The 26430-nt window shown below is 46.5% G+C and overlaps 3 protein-coding genes across 4 annotated transcripts in view; 2 read left to right on the top strand and 1 right to left on the bottom strand.

Annotated features, from left to right (window-relative positions):
• LOC111523878 (zinc finger protein 625) overlaps nt 1–12597 on the bottom strand; it is a 20261-nt gene extending 7664 nt beyond the window's left edge. The window contains exons 1-3 of the mRNA XM_026449150.1: nt 12403–12597; nt 531–657; nt 266–326 (exon numbers count right to left, since the gene is read on the bottom strand). Coding sequence (XP_026304935.1) covers nt 266–326; nt 531–657; nt 12403–12405 — 191 coding nt within the window. The 5' untranslated portion in view covers nt 12406–12597. The remainder of the gene's footprint in view (nt 1–265; nt 327–530; nt 658–12402) is intronic.
• Nucleotides 12598–13538: 941 nt separating this feature from the next.
• Nucleotides 13539–13932, top strand: LOC111523818 (40S ribosomal protein S27). The gene has a single exon (XM_023188689.1). The coding sequence runs from the start codon at nt 13592–13594 to the stop codon at nt 13844–13846; it is 255 nt and encodes an 84-aa protein (XP_023044457.1). The 5' UTR covers nt 13539–13591; the 3' UTR covers nt 13847–13932.
• Nucleotides 13933–21015: 7083 nt separating this feature from the next.
• The window catches only part of LOC111523819 (zinc finger protein 136), a 32283-nt gene continuing 26868 nt past the window's right edge, over nt 21016–26430 (top strand). The window contains exons 1-2 of one of the 2 annotated variants that reach the window (XM_023188691.2): nt 21017–21165; nt 25859–25959. Coding sequence is in view for 1 of the 2 variants with exons in the window: in XM_023188690.3 (XP_023044458.1) it covers nt 21163–21165 (3 nt within the window). In the remaining variant the exon portion in view is untranslated. Of the gene's footprint in view, nt 21166–25858; nt 25960–26430 lie in introns of both variants that reach the window. The other variant, XM_023188690.3, reaches the window with a different exon arrangement.

Genomic DNA, 26430 nt, shown 5'->3' with positions numbered 1-26430 from the left:
GTAGCTGGGACTACAGGCGCCCGCCACGACACCCGGCTAATTTTTTTGTATTTTTAGTAGAGACAGGGTTTCAACGTGTTAGCCAGGATGGTCTTGATCTCCTGACCTCATGATCCGCCCATCTCAGCCTCCCAAAGTGCTGGGATTACAGGCGTAAGCGACTGTGCCCGGCCTTGGCTTATTTCTTGTTTGCTTCTTTTTAACATTTTCTTCCATTCTATGATTCTCTAGAGAGACATTGCTTTCTCTTGTGAGCATGAATTACCTTAGGTTTCTCCTGGGATTTTTGCACTCATCTTCAATTTTCTGATCTTTCCATTTTTTTCCTAAAATACAGAACCAGAAAAATAGTCCTGAATTAGTAAAATTATGAAAAAAGTACTAGATTCTAAGTTCATGGTACACTGCAGCCTTGTCACGTTTATTCATATTCCTATTCCCTGTCCACACTCCAAATCACTCCACACTACTGACAAGCTGGAAACACTTGTTCTCTAATTCACTGAGGAAAGTAGTATTGTTATCCTTACCAACAGAAGCCAGGTTCCTGAAGGTTTCCTGCATCACATCTCTATAGAGATTCTTCTGGGAAGGATCCAGCAAAGCCCACTCTTCCAGGGTGAAGTTCACATCTACATCCTCAAAGGCCACTGAATCCTGAAACATTCCACATGTGTAAAGAAACATGGGTGAAGGCCGGGCGCGGTGGCTCAAGCCTGTAATCCCAGCACTTTGGGAGGCCGAGACGGGCGGATCACGAGGTCAGGAGATCGAGACCATCCTGGCTAACACTGTGAAACCCCGTCTCTACTAAAAATACAAAAAAAAAAAAAAAAAAAAACAAAAAAAAACTAGCCGGGCGAGGTGGTGGGCGCCTGTAGTCCCAGCTACTCCGGAGGCTGAGGCAGGAGAATGGCGTAAACCCGGGAGGTGGAGCTTGCAGTGAGCTGAGATCCGGCCACTGCACTCCAGCCCGGGTGACAGAGCGAGACTCCGTCTCAAAAAAAAAAAAAAAAAAAAAAGAAACATGGGTGAGACTGACAGCACTGGGTTCCTATACTATATTCCTACAAAGTTCCCATGGTGCTATGGACTCTAAACATTTATTCTATGATTTAGTCATCAGACTTTTTACTCTATCAACACTCACTCTCTTCCATAAAGAAATTATTTTTTTAAAGTTATTATTATTTTTTGGACAGAGTCTCACTCTGTCATCCAGGCTGGAGTGCAGCAGCATGATCTTGGCTCATTGCAACCTCCGCCTCACAAGTTCAAGTGATTCTAATGCTTCAGCCTTCCAAGTAGCTGCGATTACAGGTGCCTGCCACCATGCCCAGCTAATTTTTGTATTTTTAGTAGAGACGGGGTTTTTCACCATGTTGGACAGACTGGTCTCAAACTCCTGACCCACAAGTGATCCGCCAGCCTCGGCCTCCCAAAGTGCTGGGATTATAGATATGAGCCACCATGCCAGAGTCCCTACCAATCTGACTGATAAGAGTCGTAACTAACTAAAACAAAAAATCAAGAGCAGAAACCTTTCTTGGAAACTGTGCTTGGGTAGAAAAGCCTGAATTACAATTGATGAATTGCTGAAGGTTGAACAGGAACAAGATTGAGAGGCAAAAACTCCAGGGTGTCCAGTCTCAACAAAAAGGCAAATATTTATCAAATGTAAAAACTTTTGTGTGAAATGGTGTGACAGTGTCCGGGCGCAGTGGCTCACGCCTGTAATTCCAGCACTTTGAGAGGCTGAGGCAGGCAGATTACGAGTCAGGAGTTTGAGACTACCCTGGCCAACATAGTGAAACCCTGTCTCTACTAAAAATACAAAAATTAGCTGGGCATGGTGGTGGACGCCTGTAATCCAGCTACTCAGGAGGCTGAGGCAGGAGAATCACTTGAACTTGGGAGGTGGAGGTTGCAGTGAGCCAAGATGGTGCCACTGCATTCCAGCCTGGGTGACAGAACTAGACTCTGTCTCAAAAACAAAATAAATAAATAAATAAATAAAAAGAAATGGTGTGAGAGAACACCATCAAGAGAGAAAATGACCCCCATGTGCTCTGTCCAAAGGACAGTAAATGGCTCAGCCCCTATGGAATAGTATGATGGTACCTGAACAAATAATATAATTACCATATCTTTTTTTTTTTTTTTTGAGATGGAGTCTCACTCTGTCACCCAGACTGGAGTGCAATGGCGCAATCTTGGCTCACTGCAACCTCAGCCTCCCAGGTTCAAGCAATTCTCTGCCTCAGCCTCCTGGGTGGCTGGGATTACAGGTGTCCGCCACCACGCCTGGTTAATTTTTGTATTTTTTAGTAGAGATGGGGTTTCACCATCTTGGCCAGGCTGGTTTTGAACTCCTGACCTCGTGATCCACCCATCTCGGCCTCCCAAAGTGTTGATATTACAGGCGTGAGCCAATGCCCCCGGGCAAAATTAACATATCTTTCCGCAACCCACTTTTGTGTCTACTTATTTTCAATTAAAAAAAAAAATTGAAATCCAGATCTTGAAGACACATATGAAAACCACTGTTAATAATAGCCAACTTTGGGAGGCCAAGGCAGGTGGATCACAAGGTCAGGAGATTGAGACCATCCTGGCCAACACAGTGAAACCCCGTCTCTTCTAAAAATACAAAAATTAGCTGGTGTGGTGGCGGTGGCATATGCCTGTAATCCCAGCTACTCGAGAGGCTGAGGCTGAGGCAGGAGAAATGCTTGAACAAGTGAGTCAGAAGTTGCAGTGAGCTGAGATCGCACCACTGCACTCCAGGCTAGCGACAGAGCAAGACTTGGTCTAAAAAAAAAAAAAAAAAAAAAAAAAAAAAAAACAAGAGCTGCATCAATCCACTTGTTCATTCATCGATGGCTGAATGCATAACAAAAATGTGGGGCATATATATATATATATATATATACACACACACGCAATGGAATATTATTTAATCTTTGAAAATAACAACCTGTCCCTTGTTACAACAAGCATGAAAATTCAGGATGCTATGCTAACAGCCAAGGTAGTCACAAAAAGAAAAGTACAGTATGATTCACTTAGATAAGTTATGTAGAGTTGTCTAACTAAATCAGCTGTACAGTTAAAATTGCATAAGCTGGTAAAATTTAAGTTTTTTACTTTATAATAATTTAAATTAATAAAATACTATGCCAAGTAAAAACCTAATTGATTAAAAGGTGGGCAAAGTATTTCAATGACATTTCTCAAAGATACATACAAGTGACAAGTAAGCACATGAAAAAGGGTTCAACATCAGGAATCATTCGGCATTAGTATTTTCTTTTTCTTTTTTTTTTTTCTCAGATGGAGTTTCGCTCTTGTTGTACGGACTGGAGTGCAATGGCACGCTCTTGGCTCACTGTAACCTCCGCCTCCCGGCTTCAAGCGATTCTTCTGCCTAAGCCTCCCAAGTAGCTGGGATTACAGGCACACGCCACCACGCCTGGCTAATTTTGTATTTTTAGTAGAGATGGGGTTTCTCCATGTTGGTTAGCCTGGTCTTGAACTCCTGACCTCAGGTGATCCGCCTGCCTTGGCCTCCCAAAGTGCTGGGATTACAGGCGTGAGCCACCGCACCCTGCCTGGCCTAAGTATTTTACACAACAAAGTTTCAGGTGGTTATTGAGTGCTTTCCTCTCATGAAAAGTATTCATAAACAAAAGAGAAAAGTTTCCAATGCAATCATTGATGGATCTGTGGAAAAATGAAAAACAAAATACTACAGCTCTTTCATATGTATCACGGTGGACACACTGATGAAGATGTTGATTAGAGAGGGGAAGTGGGTGCTTTGGAATGCGGGAAAGGAATCAGAAATTTAAGGATTTGTTGTCATCCCCATGAAAAGGTAGCTGTGGGGGTCTCAAGGACTCTCTGTCTGACAAGGCTTTGACCTTGTCCTACAAAGCCCAGTTATAGCAAAGATCCTTCTAAGGGAGTTCAGAGAATCCCCACCCCGGCCTCTCCAAACTTGATACCCAGTGAAGTTCTGTTACCCCATTCATGAAAACTCATCCACTTTCTCTTCTGTAACCCTCGATACCTCACCAAGTTCCATCCTCTCCCTCATTTTACCCTTGAGCTCTAGGTTCAATACTGTTGTTGCTGCATGCAAGGTTGAGGTCAATCTCTCTCCCATATCACAGTTCTCATGACCCACATCACAACTGTCCTGAATAAAGCCTTCTTTGACATTTTTAACATGATGTCAGTACAGTCTCTTTTTACAAGAGACAGGGACTTAGACCTGAAACCCTGCTTCACAAGTCTGGAATGCATAGGGGATAATATGCTGTCTCCCTGTAGGAAGGAAGGAGGGTGTCCTGAGAGTATCTCCCACTCACAAATCCAAAACTCTGGGTCAGACTTCTCTCCTCATGACCACTCCTTGTCACTCCATAAACTGGGTGAGATGGGAGACTGTGGATACACCATTACTCAGACAGTGTTCCACGGTGGAGCTCACCTCCTACAGTGATGGGACACAATGCCTGGGAGTCCTGTCTGCCAATTCAGCCCTAACCTTGTGTCATAAAGGAGACTGGGGTTCCAACTGATATGGATATATGTGAGGACCAGGTGTAGATTTTTCAAGTTTTTCTTCCATTTGGTGAATACTCTTTGCAATTTCTTTCTTCTTCTTCTTCTTTTTTTTTTTTTTTTTAAGAAAAGCCTATAGCAAGCAGTATTCTTATGCATTCTACAAACCATGCAGTAACCAGGCTTGAATCTGCTCAGCTGCTAAGATCAGCTGCCTTCTGAGTGGCAAGACCCTATACTCTTGTATTTCTTTCTTTCTTTTTTAATTTTCTGAGACAGAGTCTCACTCTATCATCCAGGCTGGTGTGCAGTAGTACAATCACAGCTCACTGCAGACTCAACCTCCGGGGTCAAGCAATCCTCCCACCACAGCCTTCTGAGTACCTGGGCTCACTAGAGCATGCCACCACACCTGGGTAATTTTTTTTATTTTTTGTAGAGACACGGTCTCACTATGTTTCCCAGGTTGGTCTTAAACTCCCGGGCTCAAGAGATCCCCTTACCTCAGCCTTCTAAGTTCTGGGATTCCAAATGTGAGCCACTAACCTTGACCATACTCCTGTATTTCTTCATTGTGTCTTTCAAAACAGAAAAGCTTAAATTTTAATGTAGTCAAAATTACATACTTTTTCTTTGTTCCTAGTGTTTCTCTCGTCATATGATAGAATCTTCTTCCTAAACCTAAGATCATGAATATTTTTGGGTGGCACATTCTGTAGCAACAAGAGGGTGAGGTTCTCCTTTGTTCCCAGAGGAGGATGAGACTGGTGTATTCTGCAGGTTAATAAGGAAATGAAACTCACTATGCTATGGAGGATAAAACTATATAAGTTTACACTATAACACTATAATGCTATATAGTCTAATACCATTTATATGTGGCACTTATATATCATATCCATGTTACATGTAATATTTACCAATTACTTATCATAACTAAACTATATACTATATACAAATGCAGCATATGTACACATATATGTGTATATATACACACACGCACTATATCCTGTAATAGATAATGTGAGATTCTATTAAAATACTGTACATGAATATCTCCTTTAAATTTTTTTTTTTTTTTTTTTTGAGACGGAGTCTTGCTGTGTCTCCTGGGCTGGAGTGCAGTGGCCGGATCTCAGCTCACTGCAAGCTCCGCCTCCCGGGTTCACGCCATTCTCCTGCCTCAGCCTCCGGAGTAGCTTGGACTACAGGCGCCCGCCACCTCGCCAGGCTAGTTTTTTGTATTTTTAGTAGAGACGGGGTTTCACCGTGTTAGCCAGGATGGTCTCGATCTCCTGACCTCATGATCCGCCCGTCTCGGCCTCCCAAAGTGCTGGGATTACAGGCTTGAGCCACCGCGCCCGGCCTTCTCCTTTAAATTTCAACAAAAAACACCTCACCAACATATTGGAAAAGAGAATCCTGTAACACATATCATACCCCGTGATGAAGTGGCATTCAATTCAGGAAAGCAATGCTGCTCTCACCTCTGAAAATCCATTCATGCAATACACCATAATAGGATAGGATCAACAGCAAACAACACAAGAACATCCTAATAGATGCAGAAAAAGCATATGACAAACCTCAACTCTTCATGATAAAAACACTCGGCCAGGTGCAGTGGCTCACACCTGCAATCCCAGCACTTTGAAACACCAAGGCGGGAGGATCACAAGGTCAAGAGTTCGAGACCAGCCTAGCCAGCACGGTGAAATCCCGTCTCTACTAAAAATACAAAAAATTAGCCGGGCGTGGTGGCATCGCCTGTAATCCCAGCCACCCGGGAGGCTGAGGTGGGAGAATCACTTGAACCCAGGAGGCGGAGGTTGCAGCGGGCCGAGATTGCACCATTGTAAACCCCAGCCTGGGTGACAGAGCGAGACTCAGTCTTAAACAAACAAACAAACAAAAACTCAATAAACTAAGAATACAAAGTAACTTCCTTAACCTACTGTAAGATATATATAAAAAATACAAAACTACCCTCATTCGTGATGGTGAAGGACTAACTGCTTTCTCCCAAAGATAAGACACAGACAAGGATGTCTGCTCTCATGCCTTCTACTCAGCTTGGGAAAGGAGATGCTACTAGGCCAACCAGGTCAGAAAATAAAAGACTAGGCCGGACGCAGTGGCTCATGCCTGTAATCCCAGCACTTTGGGAGGCGAGGCGGGTGGATCACGAGGTCAGGAGTTCAAGACCAGTCTGGCCAAGATGGTGAAACCCCGTCTCTCGTAAAAATACAAAAATTAGCCGGGCGTGGTGGCAGGCGCCTGTAATCCCAGCTATTCGGAAGGCTGAGGCAGGAGAATCGCTTGAATCTGGGGGGTGGAAGTTACAGTGAGCCTAGATTGCACCACTGTACTCCAGCCTGGGCGACAGAGTAAGACTCCATCTCAAAAAAAAAAAAGTCTTCCAGATTTATAGTAAATACACACGCACGGCCGGGTGCGGTAGTTTATGCTTGTAATCCCAGCACTTTGGGAAGCCAAGGCAGGTGGATCACCTGAGATCAGGAGTTCAAGACCAGCCTGGCCAACATGACAAAACCCCGTCTCTACTAAAAATACAAAAATTAGCCGGGCATGGTGGCTCAGGTCTATAATTCCCGCTACTTGGGAGACTGAGGCAGGAGAATCACTTGAACCCGGGAGGCGGAGGTTGCAGTGAGCTGAGATTGTGCGAGTGCACTCTAGCCTGGGCGACAAAGCGAGTCTCCGTGTCAAAAAAAAAAATACATGCAGTGATTCTCGCAGGCATATAGACTTTGTCACTGCCCATACCGGTGTACAAACTGAGGCAGAAATACAAAAAGGCAAAAGACTTATCTTAGTTTTATATTTCTATAAAGAAATACCTGTGGCTGGATAATATGTAAAGAAAAATTTATTTGGCTCATGGCTCTACAGGCTGTCCAAGAAGCATGGCATGTGTTTGCCTGCCTTTAGGTGAGGGCCTCAGGAAGCTTTTACTGATGGAATGCAAGAGGAGTTAGGGTATCACATGTAAAACAGGGAACAAAGGGTGGAGCAGATGCCATGGTATTTTTTTTGTTTTTGTTTTTGAGATGGAGTCTGGCTCTGTCGCCCAGGCTGGAGTGCAGTGGCACGATCTCAGCTCACTGCAACCTCCACCTCCCAGGTTCAAGCGATTCTCCTGCCTCAGCCTCCCGAGTAGCTGGGATTATAGGTGCCTGCCACTGTGCCAGGCTAATTTTTGTATTTTTAGAAGAGAAAGAGTTTCGCCATGTTGGCCAGGCTGGTCTCAAACTGCTGACCTCAGGTGATCCGCCCACTTTGGCCTCCCACATTGCTGGGATTACAGGCGTGAGCCACCGTGCCCAGTCACCATTTTTTAAACAGTCGGCTCTCCTGTAAACCAGCAGAGTAAGAACTCCCTCGTTATTGTGGGATGGGCACCAAGCCATTCATGAGGGTTCCACTCTCATTGCCCAAATACCTCCCACTAGGCCTCACCTCCAGCACTGGGATCAGATTTCAATATGAGGTTTGGAGGGGTCAAATATCCAAAACATATCAAGACCCAAAATGGTCAACACAATACTTATAAACAACACCTGACAAAAAGACTTCATATAATCCTACAGTCATCAGGACAGTGTGGTATTTCGAAAGACCGCATAAATACATCACAGAACACAATGGAGAACTTATAAATAAACTCAACAAAATAAACAAATCTTTCATAAACGAGCCAAGGCAACTCAATAGATATACTACAGTCTTTTCAACAAATAGCACTGAAACACCTGGACTACGATATGCAATGAAATGAATGAGATACAGAATGTACGACTACCATAAAACTGACCCAAAATGCATCATTTACTCAAATGGAAAATGCAAAATCCACAACTTCTAGAACATAATACATGTGAAAATCAAAACAACCTTGGATTAGGCCGGGTGTGGTGGCTCACGCCTATAATCCCAGCACTTTGGGAGGCCAAGGCGGAAGGATCACAAGGTCAGGAGTTCAAGACCGGCCTGGCCAAGATGGTGAAACCCTGTCTCTACTAAAAATACAAAAATTAGCCGGGTGCGGCGGCAGGCGCCTGTAATCCCAGCTACTTGGGAGGCTGAGGCAGGAGAATAGCTGAGGCTGCAGTGAGCTGAGATCATGCCACTGTACTCTAGCCTGGGCAATAGAGTAAGCCTCTGTCTCAAAACAAAAAAATAACAAAACAAAAAACAAACAAAAAAAAGAAACAACCTTGGATTTGGTAATAAGTGTTCACATACAACACAAAAGCATGATCTGTGAATGAGAAAATTAATACATTGGTCTTCATTCAAATTAAATATTTCTGTTTTGGGTCAGGTGCAGTGGCTCACAGCTGTAATCCACCACTTTGGGAGACTGAGGCAGGCAGATCACTTGAGCTCAGGAGTTGGACACCAGCCTGGGCAACGTGGCAAAATACCTTCTCGACGAAAAAAAAAAAAAAAAACAATTACCCATGCACAATGGTGCACCCCTGTAGTCCCAGCTACTTGTAGGGTGGAGGCAGGAGGATCGCTGGAGCCTGGGAGGTTGAGGTGGCAATGAGCCAAGACTGTACCACTGCACTCCAGCCTGGGTGACAAAGTGAGATCCTCTCTCAAAAAATAGCAATAATAAATAAAAATAACAATAAAAAAGCTTTGTTTGGAAAACACACTTAACATAATGAAAATACAGGCTGCAGACTGGAGCAAAATATTTGCAAGACACCTATCTGATGAAGGACTGCTACCCAAAAGATAGAAAGAACTTGTAAAACTCGATAAGAAAACAACCAACCAGTCAAAAAATAGCATGCCATTAGAGAAGAGCAAATGAAAACAATGAGGCACCACTGAATTGTTGTTGGGTGGAGTGGCTAAAATCCAAACCCTGACATCACCAAATGCTGGTGAAAATGTAAAACCTACCTTGAGGTTTAAAGCAATGTGATTCTGGGTTGAATCATCTGCCTGGCAGAAGTAGCATAGCCAGCTGGAACCTTCCTGTCCCTAAGTATAGATTGGCCTTCTTTATTACCTATATTCTTTTGTAAAATATTGAAAATGTCGGAACAGAGCCAGGAAGGGCCTCTTTTCTCTTGATCTTCATTATAGATTAACTCTCCTCTTATCTTTCTCACACAAAGACTTCATGGCCATCACAATGTCTTAAGCTGGAATGTCAGATTCGATAATGGCTCACTGCAGCATCAAACTCCTACAGTCCAGTGATCCTCCTGCCTCAGCCTCCCTTGTAGCGGGAACTACAGGTAGGTGCAACCATGCCTGTCTAATTTTTCTATTTTTCTTTTCTAGAGATGGGTCTTGTTGTATTACCAAGGCTAGTCTCCAACTCCTGGTCTCAAGCAATCATCCTGCCTTAGTCTCACAAAGCTGGGATTACAGGTGTGGGACACGACACTAGGTCAAGAGTTTAACTTTTATTTTATTTTATTTATTTATTTATTTAATTCAATTTATTTATTTATTTATTTGAGACAGAGTTTCGCTCTGTCGCCCAGGTTGGAGTGCAGTGGCGCTATCTCGGCTCACTACAAGCTCCGCCTCCTAGGTTCACGCCATTCTCCTGCCTCAGCCTCCCGAGTAGCTGGGACTACAGGCGCCCACCACCACGCCTGGCTAATTTTTTGTATTTTTAGTAGAGATGGGGTTTCACCGTGTCAGCCAGGATGGTGTGGATCTCCTGACCTCCTGATCCGCCCACCTAGGCTCCCAAAGTGCTGGGATTACAGGTGTGAGCCACCGCCCCCGGCAAGAGTTTAACTTTTAGCTCTAGGGTTCTAAGCCCATTTCCCTAGAGTATGTATTTTCTTGAATGACAATTCTCAGATTTTCGCTTGAATAATCTCCTTATAATAGGAATCTGATCATTTCAATTATTTAAGGGAGAAAAATCCAAATAAGGCGACTACATCACTGTAACCAACAAAGTATTTTTTTGATTTTTATTCTAATGCACCATATAAAAGCCTATCCTTCAACCTGTAAACTAAAAATAAAAACCTAAGCTCCCCATCCCACCCCAATCAAGTCAACTGACTGGCTCTTTACCAAGGGGAGGCCCCCCCAAAACCTGAAAGTTCCCAGTTATGTCAGTAAGGGAGATCAGACACTACACACTCCCTTCTGGAGTTTAGATGCAGCAACTGACCCACATTCATGTTAAAACAGACATAAGACCTGCAAAGAGGCCGGGCACAGTGGCTCAGTCCTGTAATCCTAGCACTTCGGGAGGCGGAGGCAGGCAGATTATTTGAGGTCAAGAGTTTGAGACCAGCTTGGCCAACATGGTGAAACCCCGTCTCTACTAAAAACACAGAAATTAGTCGGGCATGGTGGCGTGCACCTGTAATCGCAGCTACTTGGGAGGCTGAGGTAGGAGAATTGCTTGAACCCAGGAGGCGGAGGTTGCAGTGAGCCGAGACTGCGCCACTGCACTCCAGGCTGGGCGACAGAGTGAAGCTCTGTTTAAAAAAAAAAAAAAAAACCCTGCAAAGAGACCCTTCCTGCCGATAAATACTAAACTGCAAGACCTAAAGCCATAAAGCCATGCAAGGCAAGGGTTAAGTCACGCCTTAGAATTCATAAAATCTAATGAAACAGATCTGTTTTTTTGGCAGGGATGGAATCACATGGCAGGTAACAGACTCCCTTCACTTAAACATTCCTTCCTACCCCTTTCAAATTTTAGACACAACTTCACACTCAACCAACTGCCATCTACAGAATCCATCAACCACTTGTGCCTTCTAAGCCCCGCTTCTACGTGTCCGCCTTCCATGCCTTGATTCATGTTTTTCCCAGCAACTCCTGTCTCGCTGAAATGAATAAAACCAAACTGCCATCGAACATCCTGGGGACCACTTACTCGAGGCTACATGGGGTTGTTTCCCTTGGTGGTGTTCTCTCATATTCGGCGTAGAACATAGTTCAAGTTATTTTGCAGAGTTTTGCTCTTTCCGTTATCAAATCACAAGCCATGACTGGGTGTTTCTAATTCAGGAAACATTTCTCATTCATTTTTTCCAAACTCCTATTCTCAGAAACAAAACTCTTTAATTGTTAAGAGGCCTCAGTTTAGTTTGTTGCTGTTGTTGTTGTCGTTGTTTTTGTTTTGTTTTGTTTGAGGCAGGGTCTCGCTCTGTTGCACAGGCTGGAGTGCCGTGGCGCGATCTCGGCTCAATGCAGCCTCAACCTCCTCCCTCAAGCGATCCTCTCACCTCAGCTCCCCCAGTAACTGGGACTACAGGTGGGAGGCACCACGCCCCGCTCATTTTTTTAAAATTTATTTTTAATAGAAACTAGGGTTTCCGTATGTTGCCCAGGCAGGTCTCGAATTTCTGGGCTGAAGCAATCCCCCCAGGGCCTCAACCTCCCAGGCGTGAGCCACTGCTCCTGGCCTTCAATTTAGTTTTTCAGGAAAAAAGGCGGGACTGGGGACCCCACAGCCCACCGCTTCTCCCACACGAACCCCACACCCGAGGAAGGATTGCCCCCATGCCCCTCCTGTGGTCTCCGCACAATCTGGGGAGACACTGGGCTACGGGCGCGGAGCTGCCCAGAGAGGGCTCCGGGGTCGGGGTTGCAGTCGCAGCGCAGGGGCGGGACAGGACGCCCGGGGTCCCGGCTGCCGGCCCAACCCCACCCTGCGGCCGAAGGGACCGAGGGCCGAGCTGCGCCAGGGGGACTCTGCTCTGCAGACCCGAAGTCGCCACGGGGAGGCCCAGATCCCGCCAGAGCCGGTTCTGGCCGGTTCCACCCAGCCCCTCCCCCGTCTCGGGACCCCCGGCCCCGTACACTCACCATTTCCCAGCTTCCAGGTGTCCTGGCCTCCTCTCCACGGATGTCTCTTAACAGTCCAGTCACAGCGCAGGCGACGGAGCGACAGAAGCTATGGCGGAGACACCTGGTCCCTCTCGGGGCCGGAAAACCAAGATTCCGACCTCCCTTTGGTGCAAAACGCCTGGGAGTCTGGAGAGCGGGAATGCGGCCTCTCCTTCCCCGGATGGACAGTTGGCAGGACCCCGCCCCAGCGCCCCTGATTGGATGAGGCTCCAGTCCCCGTCCCATCGGTCCTGAGTGACAGCGGAAGCCCTGGGTAACAGGGCCCTGCAGAACCGATCTGACCTGTTCCGACCACAGATTATCTAAGCGAGCTTCCATCCTACGTATTGCCCTTTGGGTATTTGCATTTCAGCCAAATTTGCTCCGAATTGCTAGAGGGGGCACCGTTGTCTTCCTCACTCAATGGGCTGTCCCTGCTCCTTTGTCCTGCACGGGAAATTCCAGACTCAGAGTCCAGTGGAGGTGAAGGAAAATAAAATATTTTACGCCAAAATATATTTATTTGACAGATTGTGAAATGACTGTGGCTCGGCTGCAAACAAAGGTGGCCTGGCAAAGCTGCCTTTGGAGGGGAGAAATTTGCATCTGCAGAGAATCTCCATTGATGAAACCATAGTCTCTCCCCCTTTCTTTCTTTTCCTTTATCCAATCTAGAAGAGATTGTGACCCGAACACAGGCAGGGTGCGGTGTTTCACGCCTGTAATCCTAGCACTTTGGGAGGCCATGACTGGAGGATCACTTAAAGCAAAGAGTTCAAGACCAACCTGGTCAACACAGGAAGATCCCCGTTTTTATTATTTAAAAATCTTTGCGGCTGGGCGCGGTGGCTCACGCCTGTAATCCCAACATTTTGGGAGGCCGAGATGGGAGGATCATGAGGTCAAGAGATGGAGACCATCCTGGCCAACATGGTGAAACCCCGTCTCTACTAAGAATACAAAAATTAGCTGGGCATAGTGGCACGCCCCCGTAGTCCCAGCTACTGGAGAGGCTGAGGTAGGATAATTGCTTGAACCCAGGAGACCAAGGTTGCAGTGAGCCGAGATTGTGCCACTGCGCTCCAGCCTGGTGATAGAGACTCTGTCTCAAAAAAAAAAAAAAAAAAAAAGAGCCTTTCCGGCGGTGACGACCTACCCACACGAGAACATGCCTCTCGCAAAGGATCTCCTTCATCCCTCCCCAGAAGAGGAGAAGAGGAAACACAAGAAGAAACGCCTGGTGCAGAGCCCCAATTCCTACTTCATGGATGTGAAATGCCCAGGATGCTATAAAATCACCACGGTCTTTAGCCATGCACAAACGGTAGTTTTGTGTGTTGGCTGCTCCACTGTCCTCTGCCAGCCTACAGGAGGAAAAGCAAGGCTTACAGAAGGATGTTCCTTTAGGAGGAAGCAGCACTAAAGGCACTCTGAATCAACATGAGTGGGAAACCATCTCAATAAACACATTTTGGATAAAAAAAAAAAAAGAAAGAAAAAAGAAAAAAAGAAAAAAAAAGATCTTTACTTCTATTAGTTGTATGTCCCTATATAAAAGTCTTCCAAGGGGAGCCAGGTGCAGTGGCTCACACCTGTAATCCCAGCGCTTTGGGCCAACAAGGTGGGAGGATCACTTAAGGCCACGTGTTCCAGACCAGCCTAGGCAATATAGAGAGATTGTCTACACAAAATTTAAGTTAGCCAGAGATAGTGGCCTGCATCTGTAGTCCTAGCTATTCTGGAGACTGAGGCGGTAGGATGGCTTGAGCCCAGAAGGTCGAGGCTGCAGTGAGCCCAGCTGGTGCTACTGAGCTCTAGCCTGCAAGACAGATGAGACAGAGAAGACCCTGTCTCAAAAAAAAAAAAAGGAAAAAACAGAAACAAAACTCTTCCGGTTAACTGCTTTGAGACATTTTCCAGAAAAACTCAGTGAAGCTCTCTGGTGGTGAGCCAGCCGTCGTTAACATCCACACACCCTCTGTGGGTGTGGATTTCTCAGAGTTGTGCTAAGAATTCCAGTATTTACAGCAGATTATTGTCAGGTTACAACATTCTGTGATTTCCCTCAATGAGAAGGGAATGGAATAAGGAGAACAGAAGTAACTAAAATGGATGAGATACTTACCTAAGATATCACAGTCCTGGAAGATTTATTTATTTATTTAGTTAGTTAGTTAGTTAGTTATTTTTGGGACAGGGTCTCACTCTATTGCCCAGGCTGGAGTGCAGTGGTGTGATCACAACTCACTGCAGCCTCGATTTATTGGGCTCAGGTGATCCTCTCACCGCAGCCTCCCAAGTAGCTGGGACTGCAGGTGTGCCACCATGCCTGGCTAATGTTTTTTTTTTTTTTTTTTGACAGAGTTTCACTCGTGTTGCCCAGGCTGGAGTGCAATGGGGCAATCTCGGCTCACCGCAACCTCCTACTCCTGTGTTCAAGCGATTCTCCTGCCTCAGCCTCCTGAGTAGCTAGGATTACAGCCATGCACCACCACACCTGGCTAATTTTGTATTTTTAGAAGAGACAGGGTTTCTCCATGTTGGTCAGGCTGGTCTCGAATTTCCTACCTCAGGTGATCTGTTAGCCTTGGCCTCCCAAAGTGCTGGGATTACAGGCGTGAGCCACCGCATCCGGCCAATTGCTGCCCCATTTTAATATCTCTCTGGTCCTGATAATTGAAAGAACTCACTTTCCTCAGACAAAAATTCTCTAATTATGCATACAGTCACTAGAATGAGACTGTAATTTGTAAACACAAAGAAAATTGGCCGGGTGCAGTGGTTCTGTAATCCCAGCAGTTTGGGAGACCAAGACGGGCGGATAACGACGTCAGGAGGTAGAGACCATCCTGGCTAACACAGTGAAAACCCGTCTCTACTAAAAAAAAAAAAAAAAAAAAAACAAAAAAGTCGGACATGGTGGCGGGCACCTGTAGTCCCAGCTACTTGGGTGGCTGAGACAGGAGAATGGCCTGAACTCGGGAGGCGGCGCTTGCAGTGAGCTGAGATCGCACCACTGAACTCCAGCCTGGGTGACAGAGCGAGACTCTGTCTCAAAACAAACAAACAAACAAACAAACAAACAAAAAATTCTGTGAAGGTCAGAATTAGAGCAAGACCCATTTGGGATGTCTCCTGGAGAAAGGGTTTATGAATTTAACAGTAACTTTAGCTTAAACTGACTCAAGTAGAGAGCTTCCTGTTGGTGAAAATAAAGGTCTTAAAGGAGAGAATCATTTCTAAACTGAGGAGGGGACAAAAGAGCATTTCGAACTCCCAGATAAATCCTTAATTTTCTCTGCCTCATCATCTGGGACTGATCCGCCCTGGGGGCTCCATTTCAGCAGTCACAGTTTGGCTTCCAAGCTTGGAAATATCATTTACCTTCTGACAGTGGGTTTTCCTTGTGAACTGTGCATGAAGCAGTCTGCTTATCTGAACTACTTCAAATGTTTGCTTTACTTTTCTTTTGATTCCTTTATGAAATATTGCTGCTGGCCGGGCGCAGTGGCTCACGCCTGTAATCCCAGCACTTTGGGAGGCCAAGGTGGACAGATCACGAGGTCAGGAGTTTGAGACCAGACTGACCAACATGGTGAAACCCTGTCTCTACTAAAAATACAAAAATTAGCCAGGCATGGTGGCACATGCCTGTAATCCCAGCTACTCAGGAGGGCGAGGCAGGAGAATCGCTTGAACCTGGGAGATGGAGGTTGCAGTGAACCGAAATCAAACTCCAGCTGAGTGACAGAGGGAGACTCGGTCTCAAAAATAAATAAATAAATAAATATATAAAACTGCCATATAATTCCAGGTTTTCCATGCACTTAGCTTCATTCTGTTGTTGTTTTCATGAGTGAAAATGAGTTGATTGAGAGATAAAGTATGAAGAATCCTTGGCCATCCCTCATCCGAATTTATAATCTCTGACATCAGGCCTCTCTCCTCTTCTAGTGTTGGCCTGACCAGACCTTGAGGCAGACGACCTCCCCACCCCAACTCCCCTCCCCCCACACCCACCTCCCCTGAAAGAAGAGCACACTGAGTACAAGAAGACACCAGTGTCAGCTCTGGAAAGACTGAAGCATGTTCTCCTGAAATGCCAGTATCCCCAGCGTGGGGGCCAGGTTGCAGTGCAGAAAGGAAATCCGGCTGTGGCTAGAACCTATCTTTTTCTTTTTCTTTTTTTTTTTTTTTGAGACAGGTTATTACTGTCACCCAGGCTGGAGTGCAGTGCCGTGACCATAGCTCACTGCAGCCTCTGCCACCAAGGTTCAAGCAATCCTCTTTCCTCAGTCTCCTAAGTAGCTGGGACTATAGTCGCAGGGCCACCAGGATGGGTTAATTTTTTTATTTTTATTTGTTATTATTTTTTTTTATTTTTTGAGGTGGAGCCTTGCTCTGTCACCCAGGCTGGAGTGCAGTGGCACGATCTCGGCTCACTGCAAGCTCCACCTCCCAGGTTCACACCATTCTCCTGCCTCAGCCTTCTGAGTAGCTGGAACTACAGGTGCCAACCTCCACGCCTGGCTAATTTTTGTATTTTTAGTAGAGACAGGGTTTCACCGTGTTAGGATGGTCTCGGTCTGCTGACCTCGTGATCCACCAGCCTCAGCCTCCCAAAGTGCTGGGATTACAGGCGTGAGCCACAGCGCCCGGCCATTTTTCTTTTAGAGATGAGGTCTCATTGCTCAAGCTGGTCTTGAACTCCTGGCCTCAAGCAGTCCTCCTTTCCAGCTCTCCCTAAGTCCTGGGATTATATAGGTGTGAGCCACATGTCGGGCCTAGAACCTTTCATTCAAGCTCCACTCAGCCCCGTGTTAAATTCTTCTCCTCTCACTCCGCCCTCCAGAAGGCGGGGCCCGTGGCACTATCCAATCAGGAGCGGCGTGGAGTGGCCATGCAAATTGTCCAATCAGGCGCGGCTCCGGGAGGACGGCGTGAAGCTCCACAAAACTGTGAGGTGTTCCTTTCCCGCTCACACGGTGGGTGTCAGGTGTATGCTGCTCTGAGGGGTACCAGAGGTGGCTTTGCTGCAACTTCTTTCCAGCTGTGACTTGCGATGAACACGAAAGTCGTAAGGAAAACCACAGACACCTCAGAAGCCGGGAAATGGTGAGTGTTGGGAGGGACGTCCTGAGACCGTGGAGCAAGGTGCTGGATGGAACCTACAGGAACCTGCTGTGACGGGACCTGGGCCTGTCCGGGGCGACTCTGGGACTGGTGGACTGGTGTCCCCCTGGCGCAGCCACCGTGCCCGATTTAAGAGAGAATTTTCAATGACTAAACTGCACATGCACATCTCCTGGCACAGAGCACCTGGTGACAACCATCAACTGTGAAGGTCACGGAGCTGTCTGAAGCAGAAGAGAGTTCATAATTCATTAGCGTTTGTTTGTTTGTTTGGTTGTTTTTTGTTTTTTGTTTTTTTTTTGAGACGGAGTCTTGTTGTGTCGCCCAGGCTGGAGTGCAGTGGCAAGATCTTGGCTCACTGCAACCTCCGCCTCCCGGGTTCAAGCAATTCTCCTGCCTCAGCCTCCCAAGTAGCTGGGACTACAGGCGCACGCCTCCACGCCCAGCTAATTTTGTATTTTAGTAGAGACGGGGTTTCACCGTGTTGCCCAGGCTGTTCTTGAATTCCTGAACTCAGGCAATCCGCCCGCCTCGGCCTCCCAAAGTGCTAGGATTACAGGCGTGAGCTACCGCGCCCGGCTGTTTTGCTTTGTTTTTGAGACGGAGTTTCGCTCTTGTTGCCCAGGCTGGAGTGCAATGGCGCGATCTCTGCTCACCGGAATCTTCACCTTCCAGATTCAAGCGATTCTCCTGCCTCAGTCTCTCGAGTAGCTGGGATTACAGGCATGCGCCACCACGGCCAACTAATTTTGTATTTTTAGTAGAGACGAGGTTTCTCCATGTTGGTCAGGCTGGTCTCAAACTCCTAACCTCAGGTAATCCGCCCGCCTCGGCCTCCCAAAGTTGCTGGGATTACAGGCGTGAGCCACCGCGCCCGGCCTTCATTAGTGGTTTTACATAACAGTTTATTAATGTTGAAATAATAGTTTGCTGTCTTCACTTTCTCAAAGGAATAATTATTTGCCAGTTTTAAAATCCACTTAAAGTGTCTTGAAATTTTTCTCTTCTACTTTATGGTAAACACAGGAGGAAAGCAGGGACTCTGCTGGATTCTCATTCAAACACTGGGATTGAGGGTGTTTGCCTCATGGAACTGAACATTGTGGGCGAAAAGCAGGTGGAAAACTTTCAAGGGGCAGCATAGCCTAAGGCCAGTGATCCACACTAAGACTAATCTGGAGCCTGCAAAGGGAGGGAAAGGGAGCTCCCCTGAGTGCTTTCTGGGCAGCCTGCCTTCCCCTGTAAGTAGCCTCCAGTTGCTCAGAACAGCTCCAGGAGTGTGGATTCTGAGAAGCTGCAGAGTCCTGGAAAGCAGGAACTTCACAGGCAAATGCACGTGCAGGTTTCTCTCCTTTCTGAGGTTGTACCTCTATTTTCCCACGGAAGTTTTCTGGAAAACATTTTGATTTTTCTTTTTTTTCTTTTTCTTTTCTTTACTTTCTTTCTTTCTTTCTTTCTTTTCTTTTTTTTTTTTGAGACGGAGTCTTGCTCTGTTGCCCAGGCTGGAGTACCGTGGCGTGATCTCGGCTCACTGAAACCTCTGTCTCCCAGGTTCAAGCGATTCTTGTGCCTCAGCCTCCCCAGCAGCTGGAATTATAGGCACCCACAACCTCCCCAGCAGCTGGGATTATAGGCGCCCGGCTAATTTTTGTATTTTTAGTAGAGATGGGGTTTCGCCATGTTGGCCAGACTGGTCTCGAACTCCTGACCTCAAGTGATCTGCCTGCCTCGGCCTCCCAAAGTGTTGGGGATTACAGGCGTGAGACACTGTGCCTGGCCTTGATTTTTCTATGTATAGAGTTGCTGCAGTCAGGCTGTAATTTGTATATATTAAGAAAATATGTAAAGGTCATATTTGGAGACTCATTTAGGTAGCGTTCCAGAGAAATGGTTTATGAGCTGGAGCGGTCGGAATTGCAGAGGGCTTAAATTGACCACAGGTGAGAGTTTTCTGCTGGTGTAAATTACTAAGGTATTGAAGGAGAGAGCGTTCCCACATTGTGATGCTCTGACAGGAAGGCATGCTGAGCTCCCAGAGTTAAATCCTTAGGTTTCCTGCTTCATCACCAGGGTCTAATGTACGCTGTGGGGCTTCACTTCAGCAGTCACTGACTCTCAAGCTTGGGAATATGTTTTACCTTCTGACTTCGCCTTTTCCTTTTTTTTTTTTTTTTTGAGACGGAGTCTCGCTCTGTCGCCCAGGCTGGAGTGCAGTGGCCAGATCTCAGCTCACTGCAAGCTCCGCCTCTCGGGTTCACGCCATTCTCCTGCCCCAGCCTCCCAAGTAGCTGGGACTACAGGTGCCCGCCACCACGCCCAGCTAATTTTTTGTATTTTTTAGTAAAGACGGGGTTTCACCGTGTTAACCAGGATGGTCTCGATCTCCTGACCTCGTGATCCGCCCATCTCGGCCTCCCAAAGTGCTGTGACTACAGGCTTGAGCCACCGCACGCGGCCGCCTTATCCTTTTTAAACGTTCTGAAGTGCCCTGCTTATCTGAGCTAATTCAAATTTTGCTTTACTTCCCTTTTGATTTCTTTACAGAATATTACGGAAATAGAACTTGTTTTTCCATACATTTAATAATTTTATTCACTTGTTGGCAGTTTTTTATTTTCTTGGGTGAAAATGAGTAGATTGGTTTGGGAGGCGAAAGTGGGAGGTTCACTTGAGTTCAAGGAGTTCAAGTCCATGAGTTCAAGACCAGCTTGGACAACAAACGAAATTCTGTCTCTACAAAAAATTTAAGAATTTGCTGGGGTTGGTGGCATGTACCTGTAGTCGCAACTACTCAGGGGACCGAAGCGGAAGATTCGCTTGAACCCAGGAGATGGAGGCTGCAGTGAGTTATGATCATGCCATTGCATTCTAACCTGGGTGGCAGAGCTAGACCCTGTCTCATATAGATAAATAAATACATTAATTAATTGTGTGATAAATAAATAAATAAAGTAAAAAATAGAAGAGAAAGAGGTATGGTACGAGAAAGCCTTGGGCATACTTCCCATATCCTCAACCCAAATTTCCGATCCCTGGGAATATCACGCCCTTTGTTCTGTTCCAGTCCTGCCTGGAACTCCCTGCGCACACCTGTGACTCCTCATGCAAGAGGTAGATGAAGAAATGACCCATTGAGTACAGGAAGTATCTTCTTTGGTAAACCTGGATTAAGTTCTGCTAAAATGCAAGTATCTCCCATCTCCCCATCCCCCGCAGACCAAGTACAGTGAAGGCGACGAGGGGAAGAAGTGCACCCTGCCTTTGAGGGCTGAGGCCAAGACCCCTCATTCCCGCTCCACTCATCTGTGTATCACATCTCCTGTCATTCACATCTGTCAAGATGCAGGGGGCAGAGCCCGAAGCGGTACCCAATCAGGGGCGCCGGGGCGGAGCTTTGCGATCAGTCCAATCAGGCGCGCCGCCGGGGACGCAGCTGCAGACGTTCAACCTTCTCGCGGGATTTTCATTTCTCGCGTCTGCCGTACTTGGTTTCGCTTCACTAGTCTCAGAGGCCCTGAGTGCCTCGGCTGGAGTCTGTGTGGCGCTGTTCCCTGTACCGGCCTTGGGATCTGGAGGGAGGAAGCCGGGACACCCGGGAGTTAGGAAATGGTGAGTGTGTCCAGACCTGCGTCCCGAGACAGGGAGGAGGGGCTGGTTGGACGACCGGAACTGGCTGTGGCGGGGCCCGGGCCTTCCCGTGGGCAACTCTGGGTCTGCGTACAGAGTCCCTCTGGCGCAGCTCAGCCCTCGGTACCCTCGGCCGCAGGGTGGGGCTGGGCCGGCAGCCTGGACCCCGGGCGTCCTTATCCCGCCCTGTGCCGCGATTGCGGCCCCGGCCCCGGAGCCCCAAGTCTCTCCAGATTGTGCGGGGGCCACGCGAGGGTCATGGGGTGGGGAAAATCCTGACTTGTGCATGGAAGGAGCTGTGGTCTATGAGGTTCCCAGTTCCTTTTATCTCCACGGAGGACACCCGTTTTTTCCTGAGCTTTCTAAGTGTATGGGATGCAGAGTCCCAAATCCTCACTCCGTCCCCTAGCCTGCTGTTTTCAGGGCTTCAGTAATTCCCCAAATTTCCGGTTCTCTTCTCGCTTTTCCAAACGCCACCCTCTCCCCTCCCATTCACGACAACATTAGCAACCGTTTCTCCTATATTCTACATTTCAAACATTTTTTGTTTATTTTTCAACAAAGCAATGGATTACTCTTTCATCAAGATTTGTTTTCTGTTCATAGCCTTGACACTCCGCTGTAAAAAAAAAAAAACAAAAACAAAAACAAAAAAAAACACCTTTGTGCCTCTGTTTTTATCTTCTTTAGGTCCGGACACCTCATCAGAATGACTTTGAATTGAGGTTCCCCTTTGGAATCTTTACAGGGTGATATGCCTTCAGCGCCCCCACCTATTTATTTTTTCCTGGTTCTGGGTTTCAAAACTGTCTGGAGCTGACTCAAGCTGCCCACAGCTTCCAAGTCTCTTGGAGGGTTTAGTGAATATTGGGTCTTGGGTGACTCCTCCCAGAGGACAGTTGAAATAGAAGGCTGGGGCCGGGCGCGGTGGCTCACTTCCAGCACTTTGGGAGGCCGAGGCGGGCGGATCAAGAGGTCAGGAGATCGACAGCTTCCTGGCGAACACTGTTAAACCCCGTCTCTACTAAAAACAAGGCGCAGCTACTCAGGAGGCTGAGGCAGGAGAATGACAGGAACCTGGAGGGCGGAGCTTGCAGTGAGCGGAGATCTGGCCACTTCACTCCAGCCTAGGCAACAGAGCGAGACTCCGTCTCAAAAAAAGAAAAAAAAAAAAAAAAAAAAGAAATAGAAGACTGGGAGAATGCCCTGGGACTAGGATAAATCTAACATACCCTGCTTCTAAATAGCCCACTCCTGGGGCACTCAGCTTTTCCTTCCTCAACCCCTGTTTCCATCCTTTGGAGACACATTGGTGGTCTGCCAATCAGATGCTGGTATTGAGGATTGAGAAAAGAAAAGATTTTTTGTGTTTTGAAAGAGTCTTGCTCTGTCACCCAGGCTGGAGTGCAGTGACGTGATCTCGGCTCACTGCAACCTCCATCTCCTGGGTTCAAGCGATTCTCCTGCCTCAGCCTCCTCTGTAGCTGGGACCACAGTTTTGCGCCACCACTCCCAGATAATTTTTTTTTTTTTTTTTGAGACGCAGTCTCACTCTGTTGCCCAGGCTAGAGTGCAGTGGTGCGAGCTCGGCTCACTGCAACTTCCGCCTCCCAGATTCAAGCGATTCTTCTGCCTCAGCCTCCCCAGTACCTGGGACTACAGGCACACGCTACCACACCCGGCTAATTTTTTGTATTTTTAGTAGAGACGGAGTTTCACCGTGTTAGCCAGGATGTTCTCGATCTCCTGACCTCGTGATCCGCCTGCCTTGGCCTCCCAAAGTGCCGGGATTACGGGCGTGACCGCACCCGACCTCAAAAAAATAATTTTTGTCTGATAAATGCGGGTTCTTTTAAATGAATGGGCCCGTAGAGACATTCAAATGATACAGCAATCACCTTCTAACTCCCTGAAGCTATGAATTCATCTTTTGAAACTGCTATTGCCACAAGTAGGTATAATTAACTTACTAATGCAGCACGGGACACTGGAACCCACACCCAATAGCTTAACAGTTCATAGCCATGCGCTTATCAATGTTACTTCTGTAAATCAGTGAGAATTCCTGACAAACAACTTTGTATCAGCCCACTTCCTGTCCCCCTTTTTCAGGTACTTTGGGTCATGTTTTGTGCTTCAGCCTCTACTTTTTAGGTCGGCAAGGGAAAAGATGGAAATGATTCCTGTCCTTTGGATTCTCTCAGCCTTGTGAAGGGAGAAAAAGTATCTCAGCGAGGTGGTGGAAGAACCTGAAAAACAAAATGCACTTCGGGTACACAGTGGGGCATAATGCAGTGTCCCTTAGGCAGGTGGTCACTGAGCATTTCAATGAGCATGATGGGGGTAGAGGGATGTCCCAACTGATAAATAGGATGACCTGTGCTGACACTGGAGTCAGATGAATGTCTGTATTCCAGGTCAGCATTGCTACTCCCTGGGATTGTTGCCTTAACAACAAGTTCAGCTTGAGTATTTCATTTAGTTAAAAGTGCATTTTATCAGTAGAGCTTCATAGAGAAGACAATGTATTTCCCAAGAGGTGGTAATTTCTTTGCGGGGGAAAGAAATTAGTCTTATATTCCACATTTAAAAAATTCTTATTTTCAAGGGCTTGTATCTGCATTTCTCCATATTTTGGAGTAATTATCTAAATGATATGTGTAGGTGCTGTGGCTTTTCACCTAAGAAGCAGAATCTCATTCTAGTACGTTTGAGAGAGTCATGAAGCCAAATCTTTGATGGTCTGTGTCAGAGACAGAAAGTCTACAATGTGTGTGTTCACAGTGGTGTGGATTTTATGCCTCAAGTCACTTAGAAAAGTGTCTTAGAAAACCTGGACAGTGCCCTTGTGTCTTCACAAGAATTCTTTGTGTATTTATGGAGATGATTCTGTAATCTTTTGGGGCATGGACCAATGTGTATCTCTTCATACTCATATTCTGCACCATCTGTATATAGCACGTCAGACCTAGAAGTGTGACCTTAAACTTTTTTTAAAAATCTGAAAGGTCAATAAAATTTTTTTTTTTTTTTGAGACAGAGTCTCGCTCTGTCGCCCAGGCTGGAGTGCAGTGGCACGATCTCAGCTCACTGCAAGCTCTGCCTCTGCCTCACTGCAAGCTCTGCCTCACTGCAAGCTCTGCCTCCCGCCATTCTCCTGCCTCAGCCTCCCGAGTAGCTGGGACTACAGGCGCCGCCACCTCGCCCGGCTAGTTTTTTGTATTTTTAGTAGAGACGGGGTTTCACCGTGTTAGCCAGGATGGTTTCGATCTCCTGACCTCATGATCCGCCCGTCTCGGCCTCCCAAAGTGCTGGGATTACAGGCTTGAGCCACCGCGCCTGGCCAAGGTCAATAAAATTTAAAGTGCTGGCCACGCGCAGTGACTCAAGCCTGTAATTCCAGCACTTTAGGAGGCCGAGGTGGGTGGATCACCTGAGGTCAGGAGTTCGAGACCAGCCTGGCCAACATGGTGAAACCCTGTCTCTACTAAAAATACAACAATTAGCCAGGTGTGGTTGTGGGCGCCTATAATCCCAGCTGCTCAGGAGGCTGAGGCAGGAGAATCACTTGAATCCAGGAGGTGGAAGTTGCAGTGAGTTGAGATTGTACCATTGCACTCCAGCCTAGGCGACAGAGCAGGACTCTGTCTCAAAATTTTAACTGCCAAACAACAATAACAACAACAAATTCTTATTTTCTTTTATTCTTTCCCAGAGCATGTGTAGTATATGTGTAGTATGTTTGTCAGATGTGTGTTCTGTTGGGTGACTTGAAATGGAATTCCAGGGCTTAACCTTGAGAATATTATCAGGGAAAAGAAATGGGGGTGGGGAGAACCAACTCTCCTATTGTGGTTTCAGAAAAATGAATATGGTTTCACAAGAAAGTTGGTAGATAAATTGGGGAATTACAAAGATTGACCAATACATCAATTTCTCTTGCAAGGTGGAGAATTTGTGACAACGAATAACTTCTATTTCTTGTTGGAACTTGGCAGATTAATTCTAAATCTTAGGGAGCAGGACCTGGCAACAACTAGGAATCCTCTAATAGGATTTTTGTTTACTAAATTATTTTTTTCATGGAAATAGTAATTAAGCAACATCTTTGTCTGAAGAGAATAGATTGTAGATTCTTATGCTTTTTCTGTTCAGCTATTATATAAATGTGCCTTAATTTTCTTCCCTCCCATAAACATGGAGATTGATTTTGCTGGATTCATCAAACATGAGTCATCAAACATGGGTATTTTCTTTAAATATCCACATAAGGTGTGTAAAGGGAAGTGGGTAGCCTTGACTGGGCTGCAGAGACCTGAGGCCAGTGACTCCAAACTGAGGCCAATCCAAAGGAGTACTGCATAATGGAAGGCATCAACCAAATATAAGATCTGCAAAGATCTCAAAATTTAGGTAGAAAAGCATTTTCTTTCATAGGAAGGGGCAAACAAAATTAGAAAGAAGATGAAGAGGAAGAAGGCAGGATGGAGGGTGCAAAATGAGACCTAGATCAGAGCATGTTTTATTCTGAGGTTATTCTCTTCTTAGGAAGCGTTGCCTGTTTGTTCAGGCTGAGAGTGAGTCAAAGTTAAGGACCTGGAGGAAATTTACAAGTCAAGGGCTTGTATCTGTATTTCTCCATATTTTGGAGTAATTATCTGTATGATATGTGTAGGTCCTGTGGCTTTTCACCTATGAAGCAGAATCTCATTCTAGTACATTGAGGAGTCATGAAGCCAAATCTTTGATGGTCTGTGTCAGAGACACAAATTTAAGGTATGTTTGGTTAACAAATGTTTTGTTCCCACTGATCAGTGAACACAAAACTGTTCAGCTAATGTTTTATGAAGCAAAGAATGGGCATTTGTAGGCCCGATGCTGTGGCTCACGCTTGGAATCCCATCACTTTGGGAGGCTGAGGCTGGAGGATAGCTTGAACTTAGCAATTTGAGACCAGCCCAGGCAACATTGCCAGACTTTGTCTCAAAAAAAGAAAAGAAGGGGGCCGGGCGCGGTGGCTCAAGCCTGTAATCCCAGCACTTTGGGAGGCTGAGACGGGCGGATCACGAGGTCAGGAGATCGAGACCATCCTGGCTAACACGGTGAAACCCCGTCTCTACTAAAAACTACAAAAAACTAGCCGGGCGAGGTGGCGGCGCCTGTAGTCCCAGCTACCCGGGAGGCTGAGGCAGGAGAATGGCGTGAACCCGGGAGGCGGAGCTTGCAGTGAGCTGAGATCCGGCCACA

Source organism: Piliocolobus tephrosceles, chromosome 21, assembly GCF_002776525.5.
Source record: "Piliocolobus tephrosceles isolate RC106 chromosome 21, ASM277652v3, whole genome shotgun sequence".
In the NCBI taxonomy this organism is placed as follows: domain Eukaryota; kingdom Metazoa; phylum Chordata; class Mammalia; order Primates; family Cercopithecidae; genus Piliocolobus; species Piliocolobus tephrosceles.
The sequence above is the reverse complement of the archived record's forward strand: the minus strand, read 5'-3'. Positions and strand labels throughout refer to the sequence as shown.

Excerpts from the sequence above, each read along its gene's own strand:
- LOC111523818 (XM_023188689.1), top strand. The coding sequence starts at position 13,592 with ATGCCTCTCGCAAAGGATCTCCTTCATCCCTCCCCAGAAGAGGAGAAG.